Source organism: Lutra lutra, chromosome 7, assembly GCF_902655055.1.
Source record: "Lutra lutra chromosome 7, mLutLut1.2, whole genome shotgun sequence".
Classification (NCBI taxonomy): domain Eukaryota; kingdom Metazoa; phylum Chordata; class Mammalia; order Carnivora; family Mustelidae; genus Lutra; species Lutra lutra.
In genome coordinates, this window is record NC_062284.1 from 88407208 (window position 1) to 88435178 (window position 27971).

The 27971-nt window shown below is 34.0% G+C and overlaps 1 protein-coding gene across 1 annotated transcript in view; it reads left to right on the top strand.

Moving 5' to 3' along the window:
- MIA2 (MIA SH3 domain ER export factor 2) overlaps nucleotides 1–27971 on the top strand; it is an 85681-nt gene that overhangs the window by 53777 nt on the left and 3933 nt on the right. Inside the window, 11 exon segments of the mRNA XM_047737127.1 lie at nucleotides 186–276; nucleotides 2181–2319; nucleotides 4661–4762; nucleotides 5953–6013; nucleotides 6549–6584; nucleotides 10673–10740; nucleotides 12523–12605; nucleotides 14235–14363; nucleotides 17965–18123; nucleotides 25854–25877; nucleotides 25880–25975. Coding sequence (XP_047593083.1) covers nucleotides 186–276; nucleotides 2181–2319; nucleotides 4661–4762; nucleotides 5953–6013; nucleotides 6549–6584; nucleotides 10673–10740; nucleotides 12523–12605; nucleotides 14235–14363; nucleotides 17965–18123; nucleotides 25854–25877; nucleotides 25880–25975 — 988 coding nt within the window.

Genomic DNA, 27971 nt, shown 5'->3' on the forward strand with positions numbered 1-27971 from the left:
TACTAATGACTGTTAACTTTTCAAGATGGAAGCTGCATTGTTGGTTAATGCTTTCTAGGTGACAATTTCATCAGAATGATAAAAGAACTTCAAAAGGTTGGGATGGTATATTGAGATTTTTTGTTTTTCCTTTTTTAGTGTAACTGATTAATGTTTTGTTTTTTTCTTTCTTCCATTCTCTGAAGCTAAAGACTTCTTTAAAAACCCTAGAAGGAGAAAGAAACCAAATTTACATTCAATTATCTGAAGTAGATAAGACAAAAGAAGAGCTTTCAGGTAGGTTATCTATATCTTTTTATACAGAATGGTACTGTTAATTGAATCAACTACAGAAAGGCCCAATTTGATTGTTTTTTTAACTTTTACTTTTGTTTCTGACTTGTGGAAAAAATTAGTGCTGAATTTTTTGCTTGTGGTGGTAAAGCCTGATTATCAGTTTCCTCCATATTCATGTGAAATAAAAATAATGATATTATTTTAAAAAATGTAAAACCACACTTATCTTGAATTTCAGTGTTATATGTGTGATATGGTTTTAGATGTTAAAAAGTAGCAAATTAAAACTGTTAACTTTTAAAAGATCATCCCTGTGATCAAGTTTTACCAGAGATGGTTTCCAAGATTAATATCTGTTAAATAACTGTTCTTGGCATTGGCTTAAAGCCTAGGTCAACAGTTTTCTTGTGATATAGATTTAAAAATTTCTGTGGAAAGACATATGCACATTACGATCATTTAATGTTAGCATATTTACTTTAAACTTTCCTTTTGATATATATGATTAATAGATGAATAATTATATGCCTTTAGAGTAATTAGAATGCTATTACATATGATTGCTAAAATTTTAATGCTTGTTAGTATGATTTGGTGACTTTTGAATCTGCCCTCTTTACATGCAGTAAATTTCGCATTAAGATTTGTGGTGGGGGGGCGCCTGGGTGGCTCAGTGGGTTAAGCCGCTGCCTTCGGCTCAGGTCATGATCTCGGGGTCCTGGGATCGAGTCCCGCATCGGGCTCTCTGTTCAGCAGGGAGCCGGCTTCTCTCTCTCTCTGCCTGCCTCTCCATCTGCTTGTGATCTCTCTCTGTCAAATAAATAAATAAAATCTTAAAAAAAAAAAAAAAAAAGATTTGTGGTGGGGGCGCCTGCCTAGCTTAGTCCATAGACCATTTGACTCTTAATCAAAGAGTCATGAGTGTAAGCCCCACACTGGGTGTTGAACCTATTTAAAAAGATTTGTGGTGATGATTTATATACATGTTTTGGGAGATGGCATCTCAATCTTAGAGGAGGTCAGAGGTGAAGTTATGAAGTTGAAAGATAAATGAGGTTTTTAATAACAATGTGCTAATTATCTAGCACTCATAATTACTTAAAATTGTTAATTTTGTTTTATAGATAATTCTTTTATAGATAATTCTTTGGGTTAGCATTTGAAACAAGCTAAAACTGGTATTTTTCTCTCCAGTCTTGATCTGGATTAAGCTAGGGTGGTTTTGTACCATTTCTAATCAGAAGATGAAATTTTTGATCTGACTTATAACATATATCTAAATTCTGCTTAAAAGGAGGGCTGGCCAGAAGTTAAGTATTAACCTGTAAACTTTTTACTAGATAAAAATAGGCATTGTTCATCATGTAGAAGTAGTTTCACAGGAAATTTTTTTTTTTTTAAAGAGAGAGAGCATGCACACACACACCAAGCGTGAGCAGGGGAAAACAAGCAGAGGAAGAAACAGGCTCCCACCTGAGCAGGGAGTCCGACAGGGGACTCAATCCCGGGATCCTGGGATCATGACCTGAGCCAAGGCATCCACTTAACCAACTGAAAGGTGCCCAGAAGAAATACTGAACTAAAATATTTCTCTTTAGAATTCTCATCTCAATAACCTTCTTGAGAATTTTATTGCTTTTTGGCACTCTAACTGAAAATTAGATGCTGGAATTAGAATATTGAAGATTTTGGGAAATCTTGGAGTAATAAAAAAATTATAACAGTTTTTCTAGTTCTTTAATTAAAATACTAAAAAGCATTTAGGTGAACAAAATATACATTTTCTGTGGAAAGAATTGCATTTATTAATAATTATTATTTTTGGTAATTTTAATTTTTATGAAGTGTTAATGTGCATCTCAAATATTTACTCCTTTAATCGTGATTTTAAAAATTTTCTATAGAATATCTTGAAAATCTCCAGACTGAGCAAGCATCTTTACAGTCAGAAAATACACAATTTGAAAGTGAGAATCAAAAGCTTCAGCAGAAACTTAAAGTGATGACCGAATTATATCAAGAAAATGAAATGACACTTCACAGGTAATAAAAATTATATTGATAAATAAGTTTGCTGTTTGGCAAGTAAAATAGCTTAAAAATAGTGCATATTCACCTTATGTGATACTCAAAGTGCTCAATTTATGATTGGGTAATATCTCATCAGTTCATTTTTAAGGACGTTATTTGATCTTGAAACACTTTTTCTTCTGAATCTGACCATTTTTCATACCTTTTCTAATATGAGTCTCATCTAAACCATCATCATTAGTGCCTGGTTTATTGCAGTAGCCTTATGAGTAGTCTCTTTCCACATAACTTCCTACACATTTGTTTGCAGTGGCATGCCCCTTCTAAAATATAAATTATGGGTATTGTCTCTGTCTTGTTTGCAAACTCCCAAGTCCCTTCATGTGACACTTAGAATTTAATCCAAAGCCTGTGGCTTACAAGACTGTAAGATCTGAACTTTGGCTACATTTTATTTTTTTCCTGGTTATGCCTTTAATTTTAGCTTATTCATTTTCTTTTTCTCTCATTATCTTCCAGCCGCACTGGCCTTCTCAATAATCTTTAGTATGCCAAGCACATCTGTACCTCAGAGACTTTTCTACTAGCTCTTTCTGCCTTGAACTGGTATTACCCTATATAAGGTTAAATCCTTCATTTCATCTGGGTCTAGGTTCAAATGTTGCTTCAAAGAATCTTTCCCTGATTACCCTAAGATAATAACTACAATCCCTATCCTCTTGTCTTGCTTTATTTTTCTTTATAGCTTTTATAGTCCTCTGATGAAGATTGTCTTTTTTTTTTTTTTTAATCTTCCCAACATTAAATGTAAACTCCATGAAAGAATTGCTTTATTCTCTTTTCTTCTGTATTTTTGGTGCCTAATACTCTGTCTGGCACATGGTAGTTATTCAATAAACATTTGTTGAATATATGAATAAATATGTTTAGTACCTTTATATATTAGAGTGAAAGATTCTATGTATGTGGCAACTGATGCCTAAATGTATAGATGCACAGAAGACTGTTAAGACACTGATCTGGAGAGCCCAGATTTTCAAATACCACCATAAGACATATTTTTCATCATAAAAGTAAATAAACATTACTTGATTTAATTAATTTAATTTCAAGCCCCTTTAATGAAAGTTATTACAGTTGATCTCATCATTCTTAGTTTCTGTATTTGCAAATTTACCTACTTGTGAAAACTTACTTTTAACCCCAGACCAGTACTCATGGAGCTGTAGTGGTCATTCTTAGACATGCACAGAATGGCAAACAATTTGAATTGTCTAATGTGCATGTTCCCAGTCTGCTTTTGTATTTCAGCTCTAATTTTGTCAATGGTTCTCCTTTTTGCATTATATATAGTGCCACATTATTGTGCTTTTTGTTGGTGATTTAGTGGTTTAAAATGGCCCCCCGCTATTTTGCTGAAGTGCAGTTTAGTGTTCCTAAGTGCAAAAAGGCTGTGGTATATCTTACAGAGAAAGTATAAGTGTCAGATTTAACAACAGATGTTAAATAAGGTGTCTTTAAACCAACACACATAAAACAGGGTTATGTATTGACTGGTAAATGAAAATGCTATCACTAGAGCATACAGAAACGTAATTCTGATTCCCTTAAGAGCACTGGTTCATTATTTGCTAATTTAGGATTTGTGGTGACTTTATAGAATGTAACTAATAGGAATGAGATTCTTCTTTATGTATTTGGAAATGTTAGTAGAAAATACCAACATTATATTACCATCAGGATGCTGGGGGATTTGTTAAGCTCTGTTTTTGCCAAGCTGTGTACTTCAGTCATTCTTTGGAAGTCTATTCAAAAATTAAAAATTTGCTGTTTATCATGTACCTTTGGGCCACTCGGGACTGCTCAGGATATGTAAGAGAAATAAACTTGACTAAATGGAAGATCCACAGAGTGGATACCTCATGGTTTCCATCAGTGAATTTAGGAATGGATGACCCTTCATTTTAGGTTAGGATGAAAGATACTGTGAATAAAATTTGGACATAAACGAGATTATCTGAGGTTAAAGGAATACTTTTGAGTGTATTTTTAAAATTTGATTGATTGGTTGATTATAGAATTTCAATGAGTAATGTTTAAAATTTCAAAGAGAAAGGTGTTTAAAACTTTTATATTAGTAGTACTATATTAGACAGGATGGTTTATAATTTCAGTTTATAATATTAAGTTCCACACCCGGAATATTTACACAGGTACTTTTTTTTTTTGGATGTGATGTTTTTAGTGGTATTATGCAAATTGCTTTATGGGAAGCACCAGTTGCCATATAATTAAAAAGATATATTTGATTATCTTATGATATACTGTAAAAAAAGATATTTTTTATTTTAAGGAAATTAACAGTAGAGGAAAATTACAGATTGGAGAAAGAGGGGAAACTTTCCAAAGCAGATGAAAAGATCAGTCATGCATTTGAGGAGCTGGAGACATACAGGTATCAAATATATTTTACTCCTTTCTTTTGGAGGTGGGGAGGGTATCAAAGCCCAATATCAGAAAAAGTAACAAGGCAACCAAAAAAAATAAACCCAACATTTTTCTGATGATTTTTCATTTGGATATCTTGCTATTATGCAATTACACAGAAAATATAAGAAGGAAAAAATTTTCCTTTCAGTGTGTATGATTTTAAATCTCTCACATTAGTTGTTCTTGAACATGGGAAATCCTATTTTATGTTAATGTGAATAAATTTATGAATAGCCATTAATTTCAGGGTCTTTCCTTTTTGGTTCAAATGGGGAAGAATGTGTACAATATTAAGGAATTCGGGAAGTCTGCCTCAAAAAGCGTGAACCACAACTAAAGGTCTGAAGAAGTGTTTATATGTCTAGTTTTTTCCTTGGTTCACTCATCATTAGTTCCATGGAAATAATAGAAAGCCTAGAGAAAATAAGGGGCAAGATTTAGTAGTGTCCCAGATAGTTCTTATTATTTCATTTTGTGTTAGAAGAATAAGCTTGGGTTTTATCCAAAAGAAGAAATTATTTTACTAGTTGTGTAAAGGTAGTAAGTAATATTTTACTTCACACAGACAGCTAATTTCTTAGAATTCTGTTAAGATTATAGATATCTGAATAAGTCTTCCAAGGTCATGCTGCATAAAAATAAAAACAAACCAATATACCATATAAATTCTTGCATGACCATTGGTTTAGGTAAACCCAAGTAATAGTACTCTTTTTTTTTCTTTTTTTAAGATTTTATTTATTTATTTGTCAGAAAGAGAGAGAGAGAGAGAGAGAGAGCGCGAGCACAGGCAGACAGAGTGGCAGGCAGAGGCAGAGGGAGAAGCAGGCTCCCCACAGAACAAGGAGCCCGATGTGGGACTCGATCCCAGGACGCCGGGATCATGACCTGAGCCAAAGGCAGCTGCTTAACCAACTGAGCCACCCAGGCGTCCCAACCCAAGTAATAGTACTCTTAAAGCACAATTAATGTTAAAATTATGTCAAGAAAAATATACTGCTTTAGAAGTCTTAAAGGTGATTGATGTGTGGAGTTCTAGAGTTATTTTTATATTAAACAAAGCACTTTAGGTGTTTTAATTGATATTTTCAGTAGACATAGTATATTTTCTCATTTCTTAGTATATGTTAATAGTAGAATGATTATCCCTTATAGAAGGCGAGCCAAAGATCTTGAAGAAGAATTGGAGAGAACCATTCATTCTTATCAAGGGCAGGTATGTATGTGTGTGTGTGTGTGTGTGTGTGTGTATGTGTGTGTGTAAATTAAAACAATTATGATTTGTTTGAGTTGTTTATCTCTATTTTGATACAGGAATATAGTTACTTGATAGTTGTACACCTCTCTTGAGGTTTTGCACCTGTCTGTGGAACATTTATAGGGAGCCAAATTTCTGGAATAAGAGACCTTTTTTAAAATTGCCATGTGTCCTGCTTCTTTGAGAATGTGGATTGAATAAACATATATACCCACACTGGACTCTCATATTCACTTAGGCTAATTATCTCTTAGTTGGTAACTCATTCTAGTTGATTATTGCATAAAACAAATTTACTAGACAAAAACTCATTCAGTTTTTGTTTTAAGAATGTAATAAATCATGTGTATATGAAAATTTGCTTTAAAAATGTTACTTTTCAGAGATGCTTGAGTTATTTTTGAGTTTATGAGTTGTGTACTAAATCATAGTGGTAGATGCAAAATGTTTTATTTAAGAAAATCAGTGGTATTTTAATGAATTTCTTTTTCAGATTATTTCCTATGAGAAAAAAGCACATGATAATTGGGTAAGTGTCAAATTCTCTTTGTCACGTTGTTTTTTTTCCTAATTTAAATGAGCAGTTTAAAAGGTACACTTCCACGCCACAAATTAAGTTAGTATTAAATAAAACCAGTTTCTTTTAATTTTACTGGTAGCGAAATTATGTTTTTTTTTTTTTTTTTTTTTTAATTTCTTTATTTGACACAGAGAGAGACAGTGAGAGAGGGAATACAGCAGGGGAAGCGGGAGAGGGAAAAGCAGGTTTCCCGCAGAGCAGGGAGCCCGATATGAGGCTCGATCCCAGGACCCTGGGATCATGACCTGAGCCAAAGGCAGATGCTTAACAACTGAGCCACCCAGGCACCCCTGAAATTATGTTCTTTATGAACTAAATACTTTGTTATAACACAGTTATTCACAGAAATCTGATTTTTCCCTCTTTGCTTTTACTTTGCAAGGATCTTATTTTCTGTCTGTGGGAGGTGATGTAATGTTCATGGATTAATTGTTTGAGGGCCCTGGATTGCCACTAGTACTTGTGGACAAATTACTTAAGATTACTGGGCCTGTTTACTCATCTGTGAAAACAACAGATTGAACTAAGTGATATTAAAAGCCTCTTCTAGTTGTAAAAGTCATACAATTCGGGTATCTGATTCTCAGTGTTGAATTACTTGATACACATCAAGAAAAAGATTATTGTGAGAAATGGCATGTCAGTGCTCCCAGAGGAGCACTGTGTGAGGAAATGATAAGGATGCAGGTTTTACTAACCATAGGAATGATACGTTTAACATGTAGAACTGTTATAATAGCTGGCGTTTGTAGGACTTGTCCCTAGGAGTCCTCAAGGGGAGACAGTTTGCACAGCGGGTGAACACATGGAGTCTGGAGTCAGCCTGTCATGGTTGGTATCCTGGTTCCATCACCTGTAACAACCATTCTTGTTTCCTTACCCATAAGGAAAGATATAGCAGTAGTACCTATTTCATAGAGTTATTCTGATGAATAAGTAAGATAACTCATGTAAGGCTGTTAGCCAGGTGCCTGACACATAATAAGCACTCAGTACATGTTAACTGTTACTACACTGTTGCACTGTAACTTGGGAGATATTTCTTAGATGTGGCTATTTCTTGCAGTGGAGATTCCAGCATAGATTCTGAATTAGACATGTTGAACATCAGGGCTCTTCCCATTTCTCAGATTTTGTATTGAGGGTTCAAGCGAAGTTTTGTTATTGAATTAAGCTGGGCTTGGGAGATGAATTTAGTCTTTTTCACCACTCCCTGTTACTTTCTGAATACTAAGAACAGATAATTTTTTAAAGATGAGAAGAATGTTAAAAAAAAATGAGAAAAACTTTAGTGTCTTGTGTTCTAAGCACTATACTTAAAGGCATTTTGCATATATAACTCATTCAGTCCACATAAGAACTGTAAAATAGGTATTATAATTCAAATTTTACAGATGAGAAAACAGCCCAAGGTCACATGACCAAAGAGTGAAGGGTAGAGATTGAAATTTTGACCTTTTTTATTCCAAGTCTGAGCTTTTTCTGTTATTGTACATTGCATTTCTTGTTTAGTAAATAATGACATTGACTTCATGTTAAAACATACAAAAAAGGGGTGCCTGGGTGGTTCAGTTGGTTATGTGTTAAGCATCTACCTTCGGCTCAGGTCATGATCCCAGGGTCCTGGGATCAAACCCCACGTCAGGCTCTCTGCTCAGCAGGGAGCCTACTTCTCCCTCTTCCTCTGCCTGCCACTCCCCCACTTGTGCTCTTTCTGTCAAATAAATAAAATCTTTAAAAAATGCAAAAAATATCCTTTATGTCTTAAAGTGGTTTTTTTTTTTAAAGATTTTATTTGAGAGAGAGAGAAAGAGAAAGGGTGCACATATAAGCAGGGAGAGGGACAGTGGGAGAGGAAGAAGCAGACTCTCCACTGAGTAGGGAGACCGATGTAGGGTTCCTGGGATAATGACCTGAGCCGAAAGGCAGATGCTTAACCAACTGAACCACCCAGGCATCCCTCATTTTTTTTTTTTTAGATTTTATAAAAATAATGCATACTTACTGAATAAAAAATTCAGACTATATAGAAAAGATGTACAAAGAAGTAATCAGCAATATTACTTTCATTTATTCTATACCTAAAAAATATATTCAGACATAAATCACAGGTATGTTTTAAAAAATGAAAACATACTATATATTACTGTTTTATATTCTGCTTTATTTAATATATTATAGATATTTTTCTATGAATATTGTATATCTATATAAACCTTTCCCATTTGATAAATGTTTCCTTTGTTTCTACTTTTTTACTATTACAAATAATTTCACAATTTCAGGTGTTACTTTTTCCTTTGAGCATTTCTTTGTTCCATCCCATTAGATTTAATCTTTTCTTCCTCTGAACTCACATAACACTTTGCTTTTATGTGTTCTGTGGCAAGTACTGTGGTCGTTTACAGTTGTCCTTACCACAGATTTAAACTTCTTAAGATAGGGACTGTTTCTTTTCCCTTAATACTTACATGTATAGATGTTTCTTTGATGCTTTTTTGCATATTTTTTAATACACAATTATAGATGCTTTTTTGTGTATTTTAAGTATTTAATATCTGAATACAGTGTGGACATTCAGTGAAATAGTTTTACCTAACCTTTGAAGTGTAAGCTTTTCAAAAGTCTGTAATCATTTAGCCTCAGTGATTTATATTTATATTTTTTGTAGATATGTCTTTCATATTGATAGCATTATAATCATAGTAAAAATACTTTTGACTTATTAACTTTTCATTGTCTTATGCCTTAAAATCAAGAGTAAGTATTTATACTAAATGTGTGGAAAACATTTAGAAGTGGCTTTGGTTCTGCATTATTAAATGAATTGGTATTTTATTAACTAAAATTGTTATGATATAATATTCTTTTTATTAGTATAAAGTTGATTATATGCTTATATGTTAGAAAGTGATTTATACATGAAATCTTTTTGATAATAATGCTAAAATATGGTTAAGCTTTATTTTGTGTCTGTGTGTGTGTGTGTGTGTGTGTGTGTGTGAAGAATAGTTAACATACTTCATTCTTTGGCCAGTTAATGTCAGTTTTAATGTGTAGTTCATAATTTTAAGTGAATACATTTGATAGATCTTTTTACTTCAAAAAAGTTATGGTTATAAATTGAGTTAATTTGCCTACCTTTGCATGATAAATACATTTGCCCAAGTGGATTGCATTAGTTTGGCCAGATCTGATATTCCAGACACTGCTGCTTCCTAACGGGAGAGTTCATAGAATGGAAAACATGTAGTATTCCATACACGTTTAACCTTTGCCTACAAACTGTTTAGGAATATTGTATGTTCTTGGTATTTATTATAGTAGTCTAGTTTTTTCTTTTTTTAAAAATGATTTTATTTATTTACTTGGCAGAGAGAGAGGCAGGTGAATGGGTAGAATAAATGTTTATTTTATGTAACATATGTACTCTGATTTTCTAACCTTTTATTACATAAAAATTTCACTAAACAAATGTAAGACTGTAGGAATTGATTTTTATAGTGCTATGTGCTGAACAGACACGCTGCACACTTTGATTATATTCAGCCATTTAAAAAAATGTCCTATATGGGCATGCTGTGAAACTGTTATAGACCTTTATGGTTTCACTAAATGATAGTGATTCCTCTTCAAAGACAGCTGTCTATGATATTATAGCCAGCGTACATGTGCCTGATGATTCTGAGTCTCCATTCCCATCACCCTAAGCTTGGGTCCTCTTACATTGCTTTTGTCATATTATTTGGATTTTACAGCAGCAAATGCTGCTGATCCTTGACTCCACATCTAGATAACAGCATTCATTGGCAAGTACATGATCAAACTCCAGCCTTGAGACTCATGTCTTCTGGTTATAGGAAACTCATTCCCTTTTAAAAAATTCCCTAAATTAAAAATTTTCACATTGACTTTCTGAAATGGATATGTAAGTGGTTATGATATTTATGAATACTTATCTTTCATTTTACATTTGTTTGTGTTAGTTTTAAGATGTATTTTCAAAAAAAGATAAAAAATGTATTATTTTCTTTAAGTTGGCAGCTCGGAATGCTGAAAGAGCTCTTAATGATTTGAGGAAAGAAAATGCTTACAATAGACAAAAGTAAGTATCTTTGTGGGAACACTTTAAAGCTTTAGTTAGTACTTTATTTTTAATTGTTATGTATTATATAATGCTTTTGTAGGGATAAATATGCATGAATCCAGCATATCTGATGGTGAAATATTTATTAGTTTTACTATGAATTACTAGATTCTTTTGTTTGAAACACTTGTCTTAGAGAAAATATTTTAACAGAAGTAAACTGTTCACTTGTTCTTCTATAAAAAGTATAACTTAAAAAAATTCTTTTTTAAATCAGAGTAGGAAGAAGGCGTTTACAGGGGATGGAAAGAGAAAGGACACATTTCTGATGTAGTAATTTTCAGAGTACTGGCATCTTTTAGTAGGTGAATGGGTAGAATAAATGTTAATTGTTTCATTCTCTGATTTTCTTTCATTGGATGACAATGCCTTACAAATAAAATGAAAGGGAGAATGAAAGTTTACAATGTATAATCGAAGAGAAGAATAAATACTTTTCTAGGAGGATTGTAATAGTCTTCCCAGGTGTTAAAGTTTCTTGCCAGAGTGTACTATTAACATTATCCAGTATTAGCTTAGTCTCTTTGCTTGTCTTTTCTACTCTGAAATTAAAACTACATGATTAAATGTTTTATTTCAGATCTGATGATCAAAAACTAGAAATACAATTCTTTTAAGATGTCACATTTTTCAGATAAAAGGCTTAGGAATGAAAGAGTAGGATGAGTTCACTGGATTCCTTTTTTATGTTCTGATTGGAATCAGGGTAACATTACATTGGAAAGCAGAAGTGACTCAGAGCTAGGAGCCCTGTGTTTTAATCCTTGCACTTTCATTTTGAATAAATCATGTAAACTTTTTGCTCAGTTTCCTTGGTTGTAAAATGATAGATTTGAACTGGTTGACCTTGGAAAGCCCTGCTATTTCTAAAATTTGGGTTCTGGGATTATAGTATTCACTCTAGTCTAGTTTTTTCTTTTTTAAAAAATGATTTTATTTATTTACTTGGCAGAGAGAGAGGCAGTGAGAAAGGGAACACAGCAGGAGGAGTGGGAGAGGAGAAGCAGGCCCCCAGCTGAGCAGGGACCCCCCCCCCCCACCCCATGCAATGCAGGGCTTGGTCACAGGACCTGAGCTGAAGGCTCAAGTCTCCAAGGGCAGATGCTTAAGGACTGAGCCACTAAGGTGCCCCCACTGTAGTTCAGTTTTGAAAACAGAACAAAATAAAGTGATTTCAAAACTCAATAAAACATCACTATCATTAGGCAAAAAGAAGCCTGTTACCCAGAAAAAGTAGTGGGGTTATAGAAAGGTGTTTTGGTCAGAATATTTGTTTCTTTTGGTTTCTTTCTTTCTTTTTTTTTTTTTTAATATTTATTTATTTGACAGAGATCGCAAGTAGGCAGAGAGGCAGGCAGAGAGAGAAAGAGAGAGAGGGAAGCAAGCTCCCTGCCAAGCAGAGAACCCGATGCGGGGTTCCATCCCAGGACCCCGGGATCATGACCTGAGCTGAAGGCAGAGGCTTTAAACCACTGAGCCACCCAGGCGCCCCTCTTTTGATTTCTTTTTTAAATTTTAATTCCAGTGTAGTTAACACACAGTGTTCTATTAGTTTCAGGTGTACGATATAGTTATTTGACAATTACATATATTACTCATCAAAATAATTTTAAAGAATGTTTTTTCTATGTAGATATTGAGGTAGTGAAAAGTACCTTGTACTTGGTAGTGGCATTTTTCTTGAAATGTGGGTGCTTTTCTTGGATGAGTAACTTAGAGATGTTTGTTCTTTATTTGCAGATTAACTGAAACAGAGTTTAAATTTGAACTTTTAGAAAAAGATCCTTATGCACTTGATGTTCCAAATACAGCATTTGGCAGAGGTAGTTTTTTTTTTTTTTAAACCCTTGTTTAAGATACATATATATATATGTATATATTGCACATAACCTTTTATATTAGTATAAATTAATACTACTATTTATAAATATTTTAGATTTTGGAACCAGGATTCTAATCTGAGTTCTGGCACAATCTCCCAGGTTTCTGAGTTTTGTTTCCCTAGCAAAAATGTAAATAATTGCTGCCTCCATTTCTCAGTGGGCATTTGTAAGATGATGTCTATTTAGTACATTGAGCTCCTTGCAAAGCAAAGTGCTTGGCACATAGTCAGGTAATCATAATTATTTTATAATAATTATATAATTATTTATTATAATAAATAATCATAATTATTTTAGGGGAGAATGAATAAGGAGTGCTTAAATGGAATAATGTAACTATTTATATATCCACTATCTTTGGAATTTGCTTGAATTATAAAAACAAGAATTAGAACAGTCATTTTTAATTATTTAAAAGAGTCAGTTAAGGTGGGAAAACAATCTGAGCATTCTTTGCTTTAATTACCTCCAAGTGACGAAGATGTCCACTCATTAAAGACTTAGCATTTTTAATGATCTCATACTATTCCAAATAGTTTAAATTTTTCAAAATAACTTTTGGTTGAATCGGAATTAAGCATCTAAGGCAGTGAAAATAAAGCTATCTTTATATTGGTGGAATTCCATTTTAATAACTGTTTTGAAGGTATAAAAGTCACTTTTGAGAGTCTAATTTCATTAAAATGAAAGTTTATTTTTACATTTAACAAAATAGCAGATTATTATTAATTTCAAATAGTAGTAAAGTTTGGAGTGGTGGGAATTATACAGAAGGAATTCTCTTCTGGACCTAATGCAGAAGTTTCAGAAAAATTAAATAAGACTTTGATCTTTTGTTGTAATAATAACATTTACGTATTTAAAAAGTATTATTTTGATGGTATTTAAGCTTGTTTTTTGATGTTTTTGACTTTTGATCTTTGGAAGCATAATCATTACTTGGGAGTGGTGAAGTTTGTAAAATGATAGGGCTCTTGGTTATTTAATTTATAAAGTGATTTATTTGATGAATAAATGTAATCTGAATTTTCAGTGGCAATGAATCAGAAGTAATTTCTGATGCTTCAGAGGATTTTGCATTTCTACTTTTCAAGATCTGAGCTTTACTCAAATAATTCATGGCCCAACATAACCTATCTGGCTAATTTAAACTGAGCCCTTCTATAGTACAACCCTCACCAGCCAAATATCCGGAAGCATATTGCCATTAAAAGCAAAACCAAACAAACTTCATAGCCCCCAAATCCTCTTATACCTCTAAAATATTACTAAATACCACCATTATCCTTTGCTTAGTAGTGTATGGTTATTTAAGTGTATTAGTTACCAAGAGGATAATGTTTTTATTGACTAGTGTATCTATTTGGTACATAGACTTTAAAAACCTAGGGTTCCATATTTAATTCTGTCCCATATTAGCAAAACCCAAGGCATAGTTAGTATTCAAGAAGTGGATTAAACTTAAGTTGGCAATAGGGTGACCTGATGGAAATTGTTGAAATGGAATTCTAATCTATAGTGTAGCTAATTGAAACTATGAATTTAAATATGCTGTTTTAATTATTCCAGAGCATTCCCCATATGGTCCCTCACCATTGGGTCGACCTTCATCTGAAACGAGAGCTTTTCTCTCCCCTCCAACTTTGTTGGAGGGTCCACTCAGACTCTCACCTTTGCTTCCAGGGGGAGGAGGAAGAGGTATATTGTTTAAACATCTTTATTACTCTAGATTTCTTCCTTATTTTATATTTTCATCTCAACTTATCTTTAAAATAAACCTTGGGAAAATACAGGCATTCCTTGCACTTATTGTGGGTTACTTTTGTTTGGAAAAGGAGCTCTGTGATATCTAATTTTCATATATTTTTCTCTTAGAAACAGGACTATAATAGGTTATATTTTGATCAAGCACTTGATGTGTATCTCTTTAAATCATTCGGCTTCTTAAAAACTGTATTTTATAGCACTTTATAAAGAACACATAAAATATGATCTAACCTGGCATAAAATTGTATTTTAATGAAACATTATTAAAATATAGAAATTCCAAATTCTTTTTCTACTTTATTATCATGATCTTTTATTGTAGAAAATCAGAAAGTGAAAGAACCTTCTTTTTAGAGTGGAGTAATTCAGAAATACTATCTTGTAGGTCAAGTTTTGATGAGAGTCTTAAAGGAGACCTAAATGATTACTTAATACTTTGAGAAACTGACCGAAGATTGTCTGCTTTGTTACCTACCTGTATGGGTTTTTGAGAATCTCAGCAGCTATTTCAAACCTATGCATTAGCTCTTGGTCTTTCTGCATGTACTTCAGCACTCACCCTTGTGTTACCTATGTACCTGGAGTTTTCCTCTTTTGATCTTTTACCATACTTTGTTCACTTTGTCAGGTTGCTTTAAAATTTTCCCTTGAATTGTGGCAAAATGCAAAGATTTAGAAAGTACTGTTTATTCCCAAATCAAAAGTCTCAGGCTTTTAGCCTCGTCTGGTTGTATGAGAGCTGATAGCATTCTTCATCAGTGTTGTGACCCCCATTCTGTCCCTTTTATTAGTGATTTTAGCATATTGAATCTGACTAAATCAAAACACCAAACTAAACCCAACTTACCAAAGCTCATATATTGAAATGGATTCTACTTATCAAAATAGTCTCTCATGGAGGCTGTAATTCCCAGTTGAACCTACTATTATTTTAAATATTTTTGGAGCTCTTTCTTTTGGGATTGTCTTCAAAGAATGAGAAAATGAATTTTTCTACTTTATGTTTATGGAATGTTCTCCCTTTGCCCATCTCCTGTTCACATAATCTTTCCTCATCCTCGGTTTGGTACACTTAGCACTGGTTTCTCCTACCTCCCAGTCCTACTACTGATTGGGCTTACAGCCTGGAGACATTTCAGAGAGAAGCTTTTCTTGTCTTGGCTTTGAACTGAAAACTCCTAGGGAAAGAGTGAGTTGCAGACTGATACTTGGAGTCCTGGGAGAGCTTTGCCTTAAGCACTTTAGGAAGGGGACTAATTTCGAAATTCACATGTGTGCTATAAATGCCCTAGAATTCATCTTCCTCCTAATTTTTTTTTTACTTTGAACAGTAAGAAATATATTTTAGGTCATGTTCTATTACCCATCAACATAAATGGAATAGAAACCATTTACATGTTTTTTATGCTTTCTGATACTTTCTATTCATTTCTATTCCATTTCATTAAAAAAATTGCTGCTTAAGAGTAAGTTGATTTTATGCACCAGGATGGGTTGCAGCCAGCTGTCTGAAAAACAGTGCCCTAGAAATCAGGGTATAATTGGCTAAACTGCAAATATGAATCACTGGAAGTTGAATAACATAAGTCAAGGATTGCTTGTAGTCAATTGAATATTTGGAGTAAGAGTGAAAATACCTTTGATTTCTCCTCTCCTATTTAAATTACTTTCCTCTCCTTTTTAATTACTTTCAAGAATAATGTGTTTAGATTTTTTGCAAGGGTTGTTTTGCTATTTTTTAGAAAAGCTACAGAAGTTTTAGGTAAGTTATCAGTAGGTCTTAAAAGAATTGCTTTGAAGTAAAGTTCCTGTGACCCATCCAAGAAGGATGATGAGTGCCCTTTTCCTTTGTTTTATATCTTTTTAAATTGACAGTTTGGGTGAGATACATGTTCAAATAAGATGGAATATAAAGAAATAATTTCTTTTTAGAGTAACCTTAATGTAACTTTTGGTCTGAATGCAAATTTTAACATTTAGCATTTTTCAAGTTTGTAATTTTTCACCTGGTAGTCATTTGGCCTATGCTTTGGTCCTCTGAAAGGAAGCAATCAAAAGAAGGCCTTCGTCTCCTTTGAAGATCTGTGCTTCACTCTAGATGAACTCAGCCTAATTGACTCTTGCACATTTTTTACCAATTTAATTTTCTGCTTTTCCAGCCTTTTTCTTCTAATGAACTTATTTAGAAGGATGAATAGGCTGGAAGGGAAGATGAGGAAATTAATAGAATATACAAGTATAAGGAAAAGAGATAGTTGACCCTTCTGAATATAAAAGTTTACCTCTTGACTGTACAAAGGGAGTAGATAAAATAATCTTAAAAGATTATATTTTTTATATATAAAAGGATTCTTATACTGATTTGAACAAGTTACCAAGAAACATCAAAATTTTGTTTTAGTCTCTTAAAGGTGTACTGAAATGTGGAAAACATTTTAGACTTCTATTAAAAAGTGTTGTTTTCTTTTTGTTGTTTAAATAAAAGCTATTCCTTGAAAGGAAAAGGTTTTGTTTTCTGGGCAGTATAAGTTTGGGAAGATCTTATTCTCCCCTCAGTGATAGATTAGTAAAGTATTAACATATTTTGTTATTTAGTGTTTAAAAAATTGTGTATTTATTTTTTTCCATTTTAATTGAATATGTTATTAATTGAGGTACTGTCCTTTTTGTGGTCATAAGAAGGGAACTTTATAATGATGATGATCTTTTATAAATGTAAGCATGCTGATTTCCTTATCCAAATGAGTGTTACTTTGTTCAAAGTGTTTATTCCAACTGTGCTGTGTTTTTGAAACTCTTGTTTTAGACTTGCTTCAGAGTTGTGAGCTCTTTTGAAGGTGAATTTGATATTCAGAAATTGCTAAAAGCCCTTTAAAGCCAAATTTATCTGGTGGGTATAAAGTTTGTAATCAGACTGGTTAAAATAATTTTTGGACAGAAGTAGAGTCCTGTTTCAACATTGAGATGCAGTTTCTTGAGTGGCTTTTAAGTTAATCTGGGTACATTTATAAAAGAGTTGTTCTAAAAAATACTGTGAGTAGTTGTAGAATTATTGAAATAGGTATATAGAGTCTAGGATGACAGCTTTAAAAGAATCATACTCTTTTTGACTATTGGCGTATTAGTGTAAGCAACAAAAACTCATTTTATAATTATTTTATTCCATTTTATTCTATTCTGGTATAGAAATCTCTACTTTGCAATTTACTTTATACTCCTATTTTCCAGGCTTAGTATTTATAATTCACAATTTAGCCATTGATTTTATGTATAAATGATGATGGTGGTAAAATTTCCTAAATGACTTTAATAGACAGTTGTTGTTTTTACACATTGCAAAATTATATTTCCTCATTGTCCTAGACTTTGTCCTAGGCTTTGGTAGGATAGAATTGTAGTCTAATGTGTCTTAGGGAAACTTTGTTGGAAACTGATTGTTCTCACTTTTTACAAGCTGCCTGGGTTCATTTGATGATATGTCTTATAATACTTTTTTAGGTGAAACAGAATTGTATTTTTTTTCTTTAATTAGGCTTAAGAGGCCCAGGGAATCCTCTGGACCATCAGAATACCAATGAAAGAGGAGACTCAAGCTGTGATAGATTAACTGATGGTCGCAGAGCACCTTCAGACACTGGATCCCTTTCACCTCCATGGGAGCAGGATCGTAGGATGATGATCCCACCATCAGGTATGGAAAGAGTATAATTATTTATATTTGAAAGGCAACCAGTCAGTGTAACATAGAGGAATGGAAGAAAAGAGGAGTACATGTATGTCCTGTCTTAAGAAAAACCACGATATATATTAGAAAACAATAGTAAATATATTTCCAAACATGATAATTAAGGGTAATTGTTCAGGTTACAGAAATCTGCTTTGCTCCCCTCCAGTCCTCCTGTGGAATATCTTTATTGTTTTATTGCTTATAGAAGGGACTATATATTATTTTAGAAAATCCAAACAATTGTGGGGTGCCTGCGTGGTGCAGTCAGTTAAGCCTCAGACTCTTGGTTTGGGCTCAGGTCATGATCTCAGGGTTGTGGGTTTGAGCCCCTCACTGGGCTCCATGCTAAGCACAAAGTCTGCTTAAGATTCACTCTCCTTTTGTCTGTTCCTCCTTCCTGCTGTCTCTCAAATAAATAATAAGTAAGTCTTAAAATCTAATTAATGGAGAAATGTGTAATTAGGAAAGTGAAAAAAATCTCAATCATCATCTTAGCATGCCTTTCTAAGAATTTAGTTTTATATCTTTTAGGCTTGTTGTGTTTGGGGTTTTGGGGTTTTTTCTTTTTTTTTTTTGGCACACATTCATAAACATAATGTAAAAATTCTTTCACTTCTCTGCAGTTATACTGCTTACCTTCTTGAAATGTATTTTCTTTTTTTTTTTTTTTTTTTTTTTTGTGTGGGCGGGTAAAGCAAAGTTTATTGAACTATAGTACAAAGCTCCCAAAGAAGAGGGAACACAAGAGAGATCCCCAAAATTGTATTTTCTCATTGGACAACTGCTTAGATTTACTACTTAGATTTACTCTTACCAGAAGAGTCACAGAAGAATATACCAAAGGAAGGCGGGTAGCTGCTATTTTCTGATAACTCTTACTTTCCCAAGGAATGTATTTAAAATTACTTGGTTAGCTAAATTTTATTTAGGTATGGTGTTTCAGGGACACTGTTATGTGTAGTGAGCTATGCCTGCTTTGTATACATTAATTATATTTAAAAAATATATACTATTTCTGATTCCTTCCTGAGGAGTTGGAGTGAGTAAGAGTATTATAGGAAAAAAACTTCAATTCCAAGAATCAGCCCTTGCTGTAGTAGTATGTGTATGTTCTAAGAAATGGTGGCTGCCTAGGGGCGCCTGGGTGGCTCAGTGGGTTAAAGCCTCTGCTTTCGGCTCTGGTCATGATCCCAGGGTCCTGGGATCGAGCCCCGTGTGGGCTCTCTGCTCAGCAGGGAGCCTGCTTCTTCCTCTCTCTCTGCCTGCCTCTCTGCCTACTTGTAATCTCTGTCTGTCAAATAAATAAATAAAATCTTAAAAAAAAAAAGAAAGAAATGGTGGCTGCCTATACTGTGGTTTTGCTTTGTTTGAGATCACTAAATACAGCTTCATTACGACAGAGATTTGTGTCACTTTGTTCACTGCTATAGCCTCAGCACTGAGCACCATGCTAGGGATGTAGTATTTGCTCAGCAAATACTCGTTCAAATACTCATTGGACTGAATGACTACCCAAATAATTCTGACAAAGCTGAGTATTTTTTTTAATATTTGGAAATCTCTTTGCTGTGACGTACATACTTAAGAATCTTTAGGGGAGGGCATAGAACATCTTTCATGCTTTTAATATTCATTAAGTTTTGCTGTGATAAAAATAAAGATAATAAATCACAGCCCCTTTCTCAAAGGACTTGGTTACAAGATTTCTGTGGATATCATACCTCTACATCTGTATAGAGGACTTTCCTTTGAGACTTTACAAGCTATTAGTACCAAGAGTCCCTGTCAAATGCACTGCATAGCTCTTCATTAAAATCTAGTGTAGTAGCTCAAAGTTGACTTATCTTCAGAAATAACTTAGGAAACTTCAAGGAAGACGTGGATACATCTGGGTCCCATCTCAGATCAGGCCTTCTGAACATGAACTTCAGAGGTAAGGTCTGTATGTCTAAAAAAACTCTCTCGGAGGTTCTAAGGAGCAGCTATATTTAAAAACCACTAATTTGCCTCCCCACAACTCCACTCATTTATTTATTGCCCTTATTATTTGGAAAGAACACTGAGTTCTTGAAGAGAATAGCTGACAGTCTTAAGTTAAAATAGCTAGGCAAATAGCAGAGACTAGAGTTCAGACAGTAATGACTTTGTTGTTGTTCATTCATAAAATTAGTAAATATTTTACATTTCCTTTAAAAATTGCCTTAAATCTATAATTTTAGACCTTTTGATACTATTCATAGATCCCTGAGTCTTTTCATTTTGTTTCCAATTTTTCTTTTATTCTTTTTGGTTGAATAGTTTCTCTTGATCTGTCTTTAAGTTTACTGACTCTTCCCTCTATCATCTCCATTCTGCTATTAATATTAAGCCCATTCAGTAAAAGTTTATTTTAGAAACTGTATTTTTCAGTTCTAGAATTTCACTTTTTTATACTTTTGATATCTCTCCTGAGATTTCTTCTTTTTTTATTCATTATGAGTATTTCTAAATCTCATTGAGTATAGTTTTTTTTTTAAAGATTTTATTTATTTATTTGACAGAGATCACAAGTAGGCAGAGAGGCAGGCAGAGAGAGAGGGGGGAGGAAGGCTCCCTGCCAAGCAGAGAGCCCGATGTGGGGCTCGATCCCAGGACCCTAGGATCATGACCTGAGCCGAAGGCAGAGGCTTTAACCCACTGAGCCACCCAGGCACCCCGAGTATAGTATTTTTTAAAAAAAGATTAGCAGAGAGCCTGACTCGGGGCTTGATCTCAGGACCCCAAGATCATGACCTGAGTGGAAACTAAGAGTCGACATTTAACTGAGTGAGCCACTCAGGTGCTCCTGAATATAGTTTTTTAATAGCTGCTTTAAAGACCTTGTATAATTGTTTTGTTTGTTTGGTTTTGTTTTTTTAAAGATTTATTTATTATTAGTGAAATGCCCACGGCTGTGGGGTTGGGGTGGGAACAGAGGGAGAGTGAGAGAGAGAGAGAATCCCAAGCAGACTCCTGGCTGAGTGCAGGGTCTGACAGGTCTCAACCTCACAACTGGGAGATCATGGTCTGAGCTGACATCAAGAGTCGGATGCTTAACTGACTGAGCCACCCAGGTGCTCCAAGACCTTGTATGATCATTCTAACATCAGGGTCATCTTGAGGATGGCCTCTGTTAATTGTCTTTTCCCTTTAAACTGGGTCACATTTTCTTGTTATATAGAGTAATTTGGTTTGTATCCTAGTAATTATGGGGATTCTGGATTTTGCTGTATTTCTCTGAAGAGTGTAGGTTTTGTTTTATAAAATGTTAAGTTGATCAAACTCAAACTTAGATTTTTTCTTCTCTAGACAGCAGTCCAAATATCAGTTCAGTTTTTAGACTTAGCTAAAAATGCTTAGTTTTAGACTTGGCTGAAAATGCTTTAAGCTTTCTTCATACATTTGTGGTTCAGGGGTTAGCCATTGACTTGGGGCAAAAATCTCAGAATCTTAGACTCACTTCTTTGGCTCTCCTGGACTCTCTTCTTTGGTTTTTCAAGCTGCATTTTCTATGAGGTTTGACTGCTCTTTGCTACAGGTTGACTGTGGTCTGCCTTCAGGCTAAGATATAAAAAATGGAAAACTCACCCCACAATGGTAACCTTCTTCCAAGTTCCCACCCTTTTACCAAATCTGTATTTTTTAATGCTCAGAGCCTTCAGGTATTTGTTACATTACTTTTAAATTTTTAATGTTTTTCCAGTTTTATTGGGCTATAATTAATAAACATCACTGTTTAAGTTTGTGTACAACATAATGATTTGCCTTTATATATATATATATATTGTGAAATTATTACCACAATAGTTTAGTTAACATCCATCATCTCATATAGGTACCAAAAAAAATATACACGTTTTCCTTGTGATGAGAATTCTAGGATCTCTCTTAACAGCTTTCCTGTGTGTCATACAGCAGCATTAGCAATAGTCATCATACCATATATTATATCCTTAGTACTTATTTATCTTATAACTGGAAATTTCTATCTTTTTGACCAAGAAAAGGGAAAAAGTAGCACACTCTATATATTAGTTGAACTCTAGTCTATTTCCTTTCCTTTCCTGGGGCATTAGCATCCTTCCTTCCCAGAGGTGACTACTCATGAGGCCAGTGTGTGTAAACTTAGATCTATATATAATTTTAAAAAATATATAAACATATATATAACTTTTCTCTTTTATCAAGTTTTTTAATCAGCATCATGTTCTTGAGTTCTTTCCATTTTAATATAAAGTTTATTACCTCTATTGCTATATAATAATTCTGTATATAAACATACCACAATGTATTTATCCACTATCCTCTGTTGAACATTTAGGATGTTTCCTGTGTTTTACTATTACTAACAGTGCTGAAGTTAACACCCCTCGCATATATGTTCTTTAGAGATGAGTCCAAGTAATGAAATTGCTGAGTAATAGGATAAGCATATTTAGCGTATTTTTTAGGTTAATAGATACTGTCATATTGTCCTCAAGAGTGGCTGTGCATGAATATTTGAGAGTAGTTATTTCTACAGTACTTGATTTTCTATAGTAGTTATTTCTACAGACTAACTACAGTAGTTATTTCTATAAAACAGTTGTAAAACTGTTTTGAATTATCTCCGGTGATATGAGGTAAAAATTTTTATCTTATTTTTATGTATAGTTCTTTGATTAGTGAGCTTGAGTATCTTTTCTTGTTTATTGGTAATTTATATGAATCTATATTTATTTACTGTAATTGCCTGACCCATTTTATGTCTTGCTTAATAGGAATTCTTTTCTTCTTAAGATTTTGTTTATTTATTTATTAGAGAGAGAAAGAATGTGGCGTGAGGGGCAGAAGGGGAGGGAGAGGGATAAGCAGATTCTACTCTGAGTGCCAAGCTCCGTGCGGGGCTCCATCTCATGACCCTGGAGATCACGACCTGAGCCAAAACCAAGAGTCAGATGCTCAACTGAATGTGCCACCCAGGCGCCCCAATAGAATTTTTAGTATATTTTGGATATTAATCTTGTCTTTTGCAGATATTTTCTCAATTTGTTATTATGCATGTTCTTGTTATATATGTTCCAAATTTTGTTATAGGTAAATTAATCCATTTTTAGTAGAATTTTTTGTTTTGTTTAAGACCTGTTCCTAGGGGACGCCTGGGTGGCTCAGTGGGTTAAAGACTCTGCCTTTGGCTCCGGTCATGATCTCAGGGTCTTGGGATCGAGCCCCACATCAGGCTCTCTGCTCAGCAGGGAACCCTGCTTCCCTCTCTCTCTTCCTGCCTCTCTGCCTACTTGTGATCTCTCTCTGTCAAATAAATAAAATCTTAAAAAAAAAAAAATAAAAAGACCTATTCCTAAATCAAAATGATATTCTGCTTTCTTCTAAAAACTTAAAATTTTGTTGTAAGTTTTAGATCTGGATTTTATTTCTGTTTCAGTGTTTCGTGTGAGGAGTCCTCCCCTCATTGAATACACGGTTATTTCAATACTATATATTGGTTCATCAGTTTGAAATACCACTTTATCTTAAATGTCCATATTTGCATACATCTGTTTCTCAGGCATTCTTTCTATACCATTGGTCTCTTTATTGCAGAATCCTAACCGATCTGTATCCATGCTGCTTTCATCTACTTTCTGGAAATTTTGCTTTTTTCATTCCATTTAAATTCCTTAATTATTAGAATTAACTATTTCACAATGTTGTGAAGGAAGATGTTTATTGTACTTGATTATTAGGCAGTATTAATCCTAAAAATTCTAATTCTTTACCCATCTTTATAATTCTCTTTTGTTTACTTTGTGTGATAGAATCCAGAATTATTAAAATAGGTACTCAGGGAGCTATTACAGTCCATTTGTTATGGAATGAAAAGAGATAAATAATATTTTTGTTTAACCCAGGCATTTTGGATTTATTCTAATTCTTAGTTTATGAAACTGCCTCAGAATGCTGTGGACACTTATTTGCAGCCTTTATTCATTTTTTTTCCCCCCAATCTTTTCCCTCTCCATTCTTTCTTTTTAATCATGTCTTCTCTTATAAGGATGGTAGAAAACAAAGGTATGAAGCAAGCAAACGAGGAACCATTTGTCTTTATTTTCTGTATTTCAGTCTCATTGGTCATGTGCCTTCCACATAGCTTTATCTTGTACATCATGTGTGGTGTGTGTATCTGAGTTTGACCAGAATACCCTTGTTTACTTGTTCACCCTTCCTTTTCTCTCAGGGCGAGCTTTACGTCCTCCATAACACCACGATTTCTGATTCCTCCAGTCAGAATTTAGTAGGCCACCACTCATAATTTGTATACCCTTTAGTAAGGCATTGGCCACATTGTATTTATTTCTGTCACTATTAGACTATAAAGTGTGGACTGTATAAAAATCAACTTTATATCAGTAGTGCCATGTATACATTAAGCCCTGGTAGACTTCAGGAATAAATTATTTTGTCCAGTGGAGGGCACCATGGGTATATGATTTATAAAATAGCAAGCTTGTAGCAAAATTTTTTATTTCTTTTGATTTTGTATTTCTGAGGTTGCTGATATTGTGGGGATGTATTTTAGAAGCAAAATAATGATATCGTATGGTATCTTGAGACTTGCTTAAGAAAGAGTTGGGAAGTTTTCAGGCTTCCCCGTTTTATCCACTTGCCCAGCTCTGCCATTTAATTAATCCCATTTTTGAAGTAGAAAGGGAAAACTTAGTTTAGATCTCAGTCATTGGTATTGGTCTTCCTTTAATTGGGCTAATAGTTCAGACCCATTGAGACAGTTTTTTGCTAAGATTCTGGAAGAGGGAGGAAATGAGCCTGAGGCTATCCACCCAGATCTTTCTTTCCTGATTCACATCCCTGGGCCCTTGGGAGCTCATTAAATATAATTCTTTCCATTAACTCTGGTTGATGCTGAGTGGTTTCCTTGGCTTTGTGTGGAGAGGTGTGTCAGTAAGGTCCCATCTGGGTGAGTCAGATGAGGAATGACATATCCAACAATGTGTGGAGTTCACATTATGCACCACTGCTTAGGACAGTCATGGAAAGCAGTTTGCAGCTGTTTTTCCATATTTCTATGGTTAAGAAAGGGACACACAGTTCACCCCCTTTGACTTCCTCTTATTTTTGGAGTTGGGCATATGTATAACTAATCTGTCAAAATCTGCCATCACCTGTCAAAGATGAGATAGACTACCTTTATTTTTTTCAAGAATGATGAGTTCTACAAGTACCCAGGAATGACAGTTTTGTCATTGTAAGTGACCCTTGGGGACAATGAAGGGTGGTTGCAGAAGCACCTGAGTCACAGTCTGTGCCCAGATTTGTGTCTGTCCAGGAGTCCTTAATCTGAGCATTGTGAACCTTCTGTTCATCTGTTGAGCGAAAGATCGGGGTGCTAACTGCCAAAATACTGAAGTTACTGAAAATTTGATCATTGATGACCTCTGAATGATATCTGCTTTGTTAACTACTTCTTTTATCAGTGTCTGTTTTGCTGAATTTCCTGATACACTTACAACATATTCCTTTTTTTCTTTCTTTGCTATTTCTTCAAATTATTTACTATTGGTCTACCAAGAATATGGTTCAGTTTTTTAGGAAGCAAGAGAAATGTCTATATTCTATCTATTAAACTTAAATAACTTGATTTATTTTTATACTAATGAAAATATTTACAAACTTGTTTCTAGGCCAACCATATCCTGATCCAGCTCTTCTCCACAAAGGCAAGACAGATTTTATTCTAATTCTGGCAGACTCTCTGGGCCAGCAGAACTCAGAAGTGTTAATATGCCGTCTTCGGATAAAGTGGGTAAGAAATACTTCTTTGTATGTGTATATTTTTAATAATGGTGGCACATGAAAGAATTGGAAGTTGAAAAAAGGACTAATAACTGGACATCTTTGGTAGCTCTTGAGGCCAAAATCTTTCCTGAAACTTTCTAGTTTTATGTTTCTTGTTATATTGTATGTATCCACGGCATTTGCATATGTGTTAATGGTTGATTTGGGTATTACTGCAATGGGTTTACTATATTTAAATATGATGTCCGATTTTACTCTATTCCATGATTAATTTTAAAAATTTTTCCAGTCCACTTACATATATCCTACTTGGTAATCAGGGAAGTTAAGCTAGTGTGAATGGACATGTGAAAATCCACAAGAAAAATAATTTGCTTTGTTGTTGCTTTAATCAAGTACCTTATTTAAACATTACATACGAAGATAGATGTAACTAACATTTATTGAGCAACCTACTATTTGTCAGGCACTCTTTTCCTTAAACCACCTCACAGCAACCCTCTAAAATTGGGAAATATATATATATCCAGTGTATTAGTCAGAAGAGTGTAACGTTAAAAAGATTAAAAGCAAATAAAAACTTAAAATAAATTTATTGGTAAAGGTTCTTCAGGACAGGGTATACATTGCAAGGCGGGTGTTAGGCATTATTTGGCTGAAATATTTATTATTTTAGAAAAGGAGTCTTTTTCAAATAGTAAGCAGAGAAGGAGATCTATGGCCTAGATTAATTATAATTAGTTTTAATTAAATAATTTCTTTCTAACCTTTGGATTTTGGATTTTGAAATTGTTTTCCCCTATTAATTCAGACTTTATGGAGTGACAGTGTATATGTGATTGAATGTCTATTTTTAAACTAATGCTATTTAACTTTTCTTACATGTTCTTTGTTGTTGTTGATATCTAATTATCCAATTAGATAATTTTTAAGTGTCTACTGTTTAGAAGGTGCCCTACGTGACATGGCAGATAATATAATTATAATAAGGTATAGTTTCTGCCTATAAGAAGCTAATAATTAAACGTGGAGAAATAAATAAATATATATCTCTCTCTATATATATAGAGAGATATATATCTTTCATATATCTATATCATGTCTATATCTTTCTTATATATCCATCAGGCAGTAATGCTCTAGAAGAAAAGAATAGCACCTTTAAAGATTAAGACTTACAAAGTCGTAATAAATTATGGCTGCAACATGGAGTGTGAGTCAGGGAATATTTAAACAAGTAGTGAAAAGGTTAAGCAGTACATAGAGTTCTCAGGGCCTTGCAAACCTGTTCAAAACTTGGACCTTGTTCACAGGGTAATGGGAACACATTAAAGAAATAATCAGATCTGCATTTTAGAGAAATTACTGTGGATGCGTTATGGTGAATAGATTGGAGGAAGCAGTTAAGATTGGAAGCACGGTAACTTTTTAGGAGTCTGTGACAGGAATCTACGTCAGTAAGAAGGTAGTGATTTAGCAGAGGGGATAGGGATACATAGATGTAGCAGACACAGAGAAAAGAGAATTGGGAGGATTTAGGATTGAAAGCATGTGGGAGTGTGGGGGAAGGAGGAGTCTTGGCTGATGCCTAGATTCCTGGCTATGGCATCTGGGCCATTCATCGTTCTGAGACAAAGAACAAGGAACAAGGAGCAATTTGACAGGAAAGATTATAAGTTACATTTTGAACTTATAAAATTAGCAGCACCTGTGATACACTGCATGAATATTCAAAGAGGCAGTTCAAGCTTTGAAGTCCTAGTAGGGGGAATAACAATCTGAATCACACATCTGGAAGTCATTAGTTGGTATACATCAAATTAAAGGTGTAGGAGTGGATGGGATTTCTCAAAGGGAGAATGAAAGGAGAATGGGGCTGAGGTGGAACTCCATGGAGACCATCATTTAAGGATGGTGAAGCCCACAAAAGAGACTGAGAAGGAGTGGCTAGCAAGGGAAGATAGAGAAGGGTGCCATCACAAAAATTGAAGGCTGAGAGGATT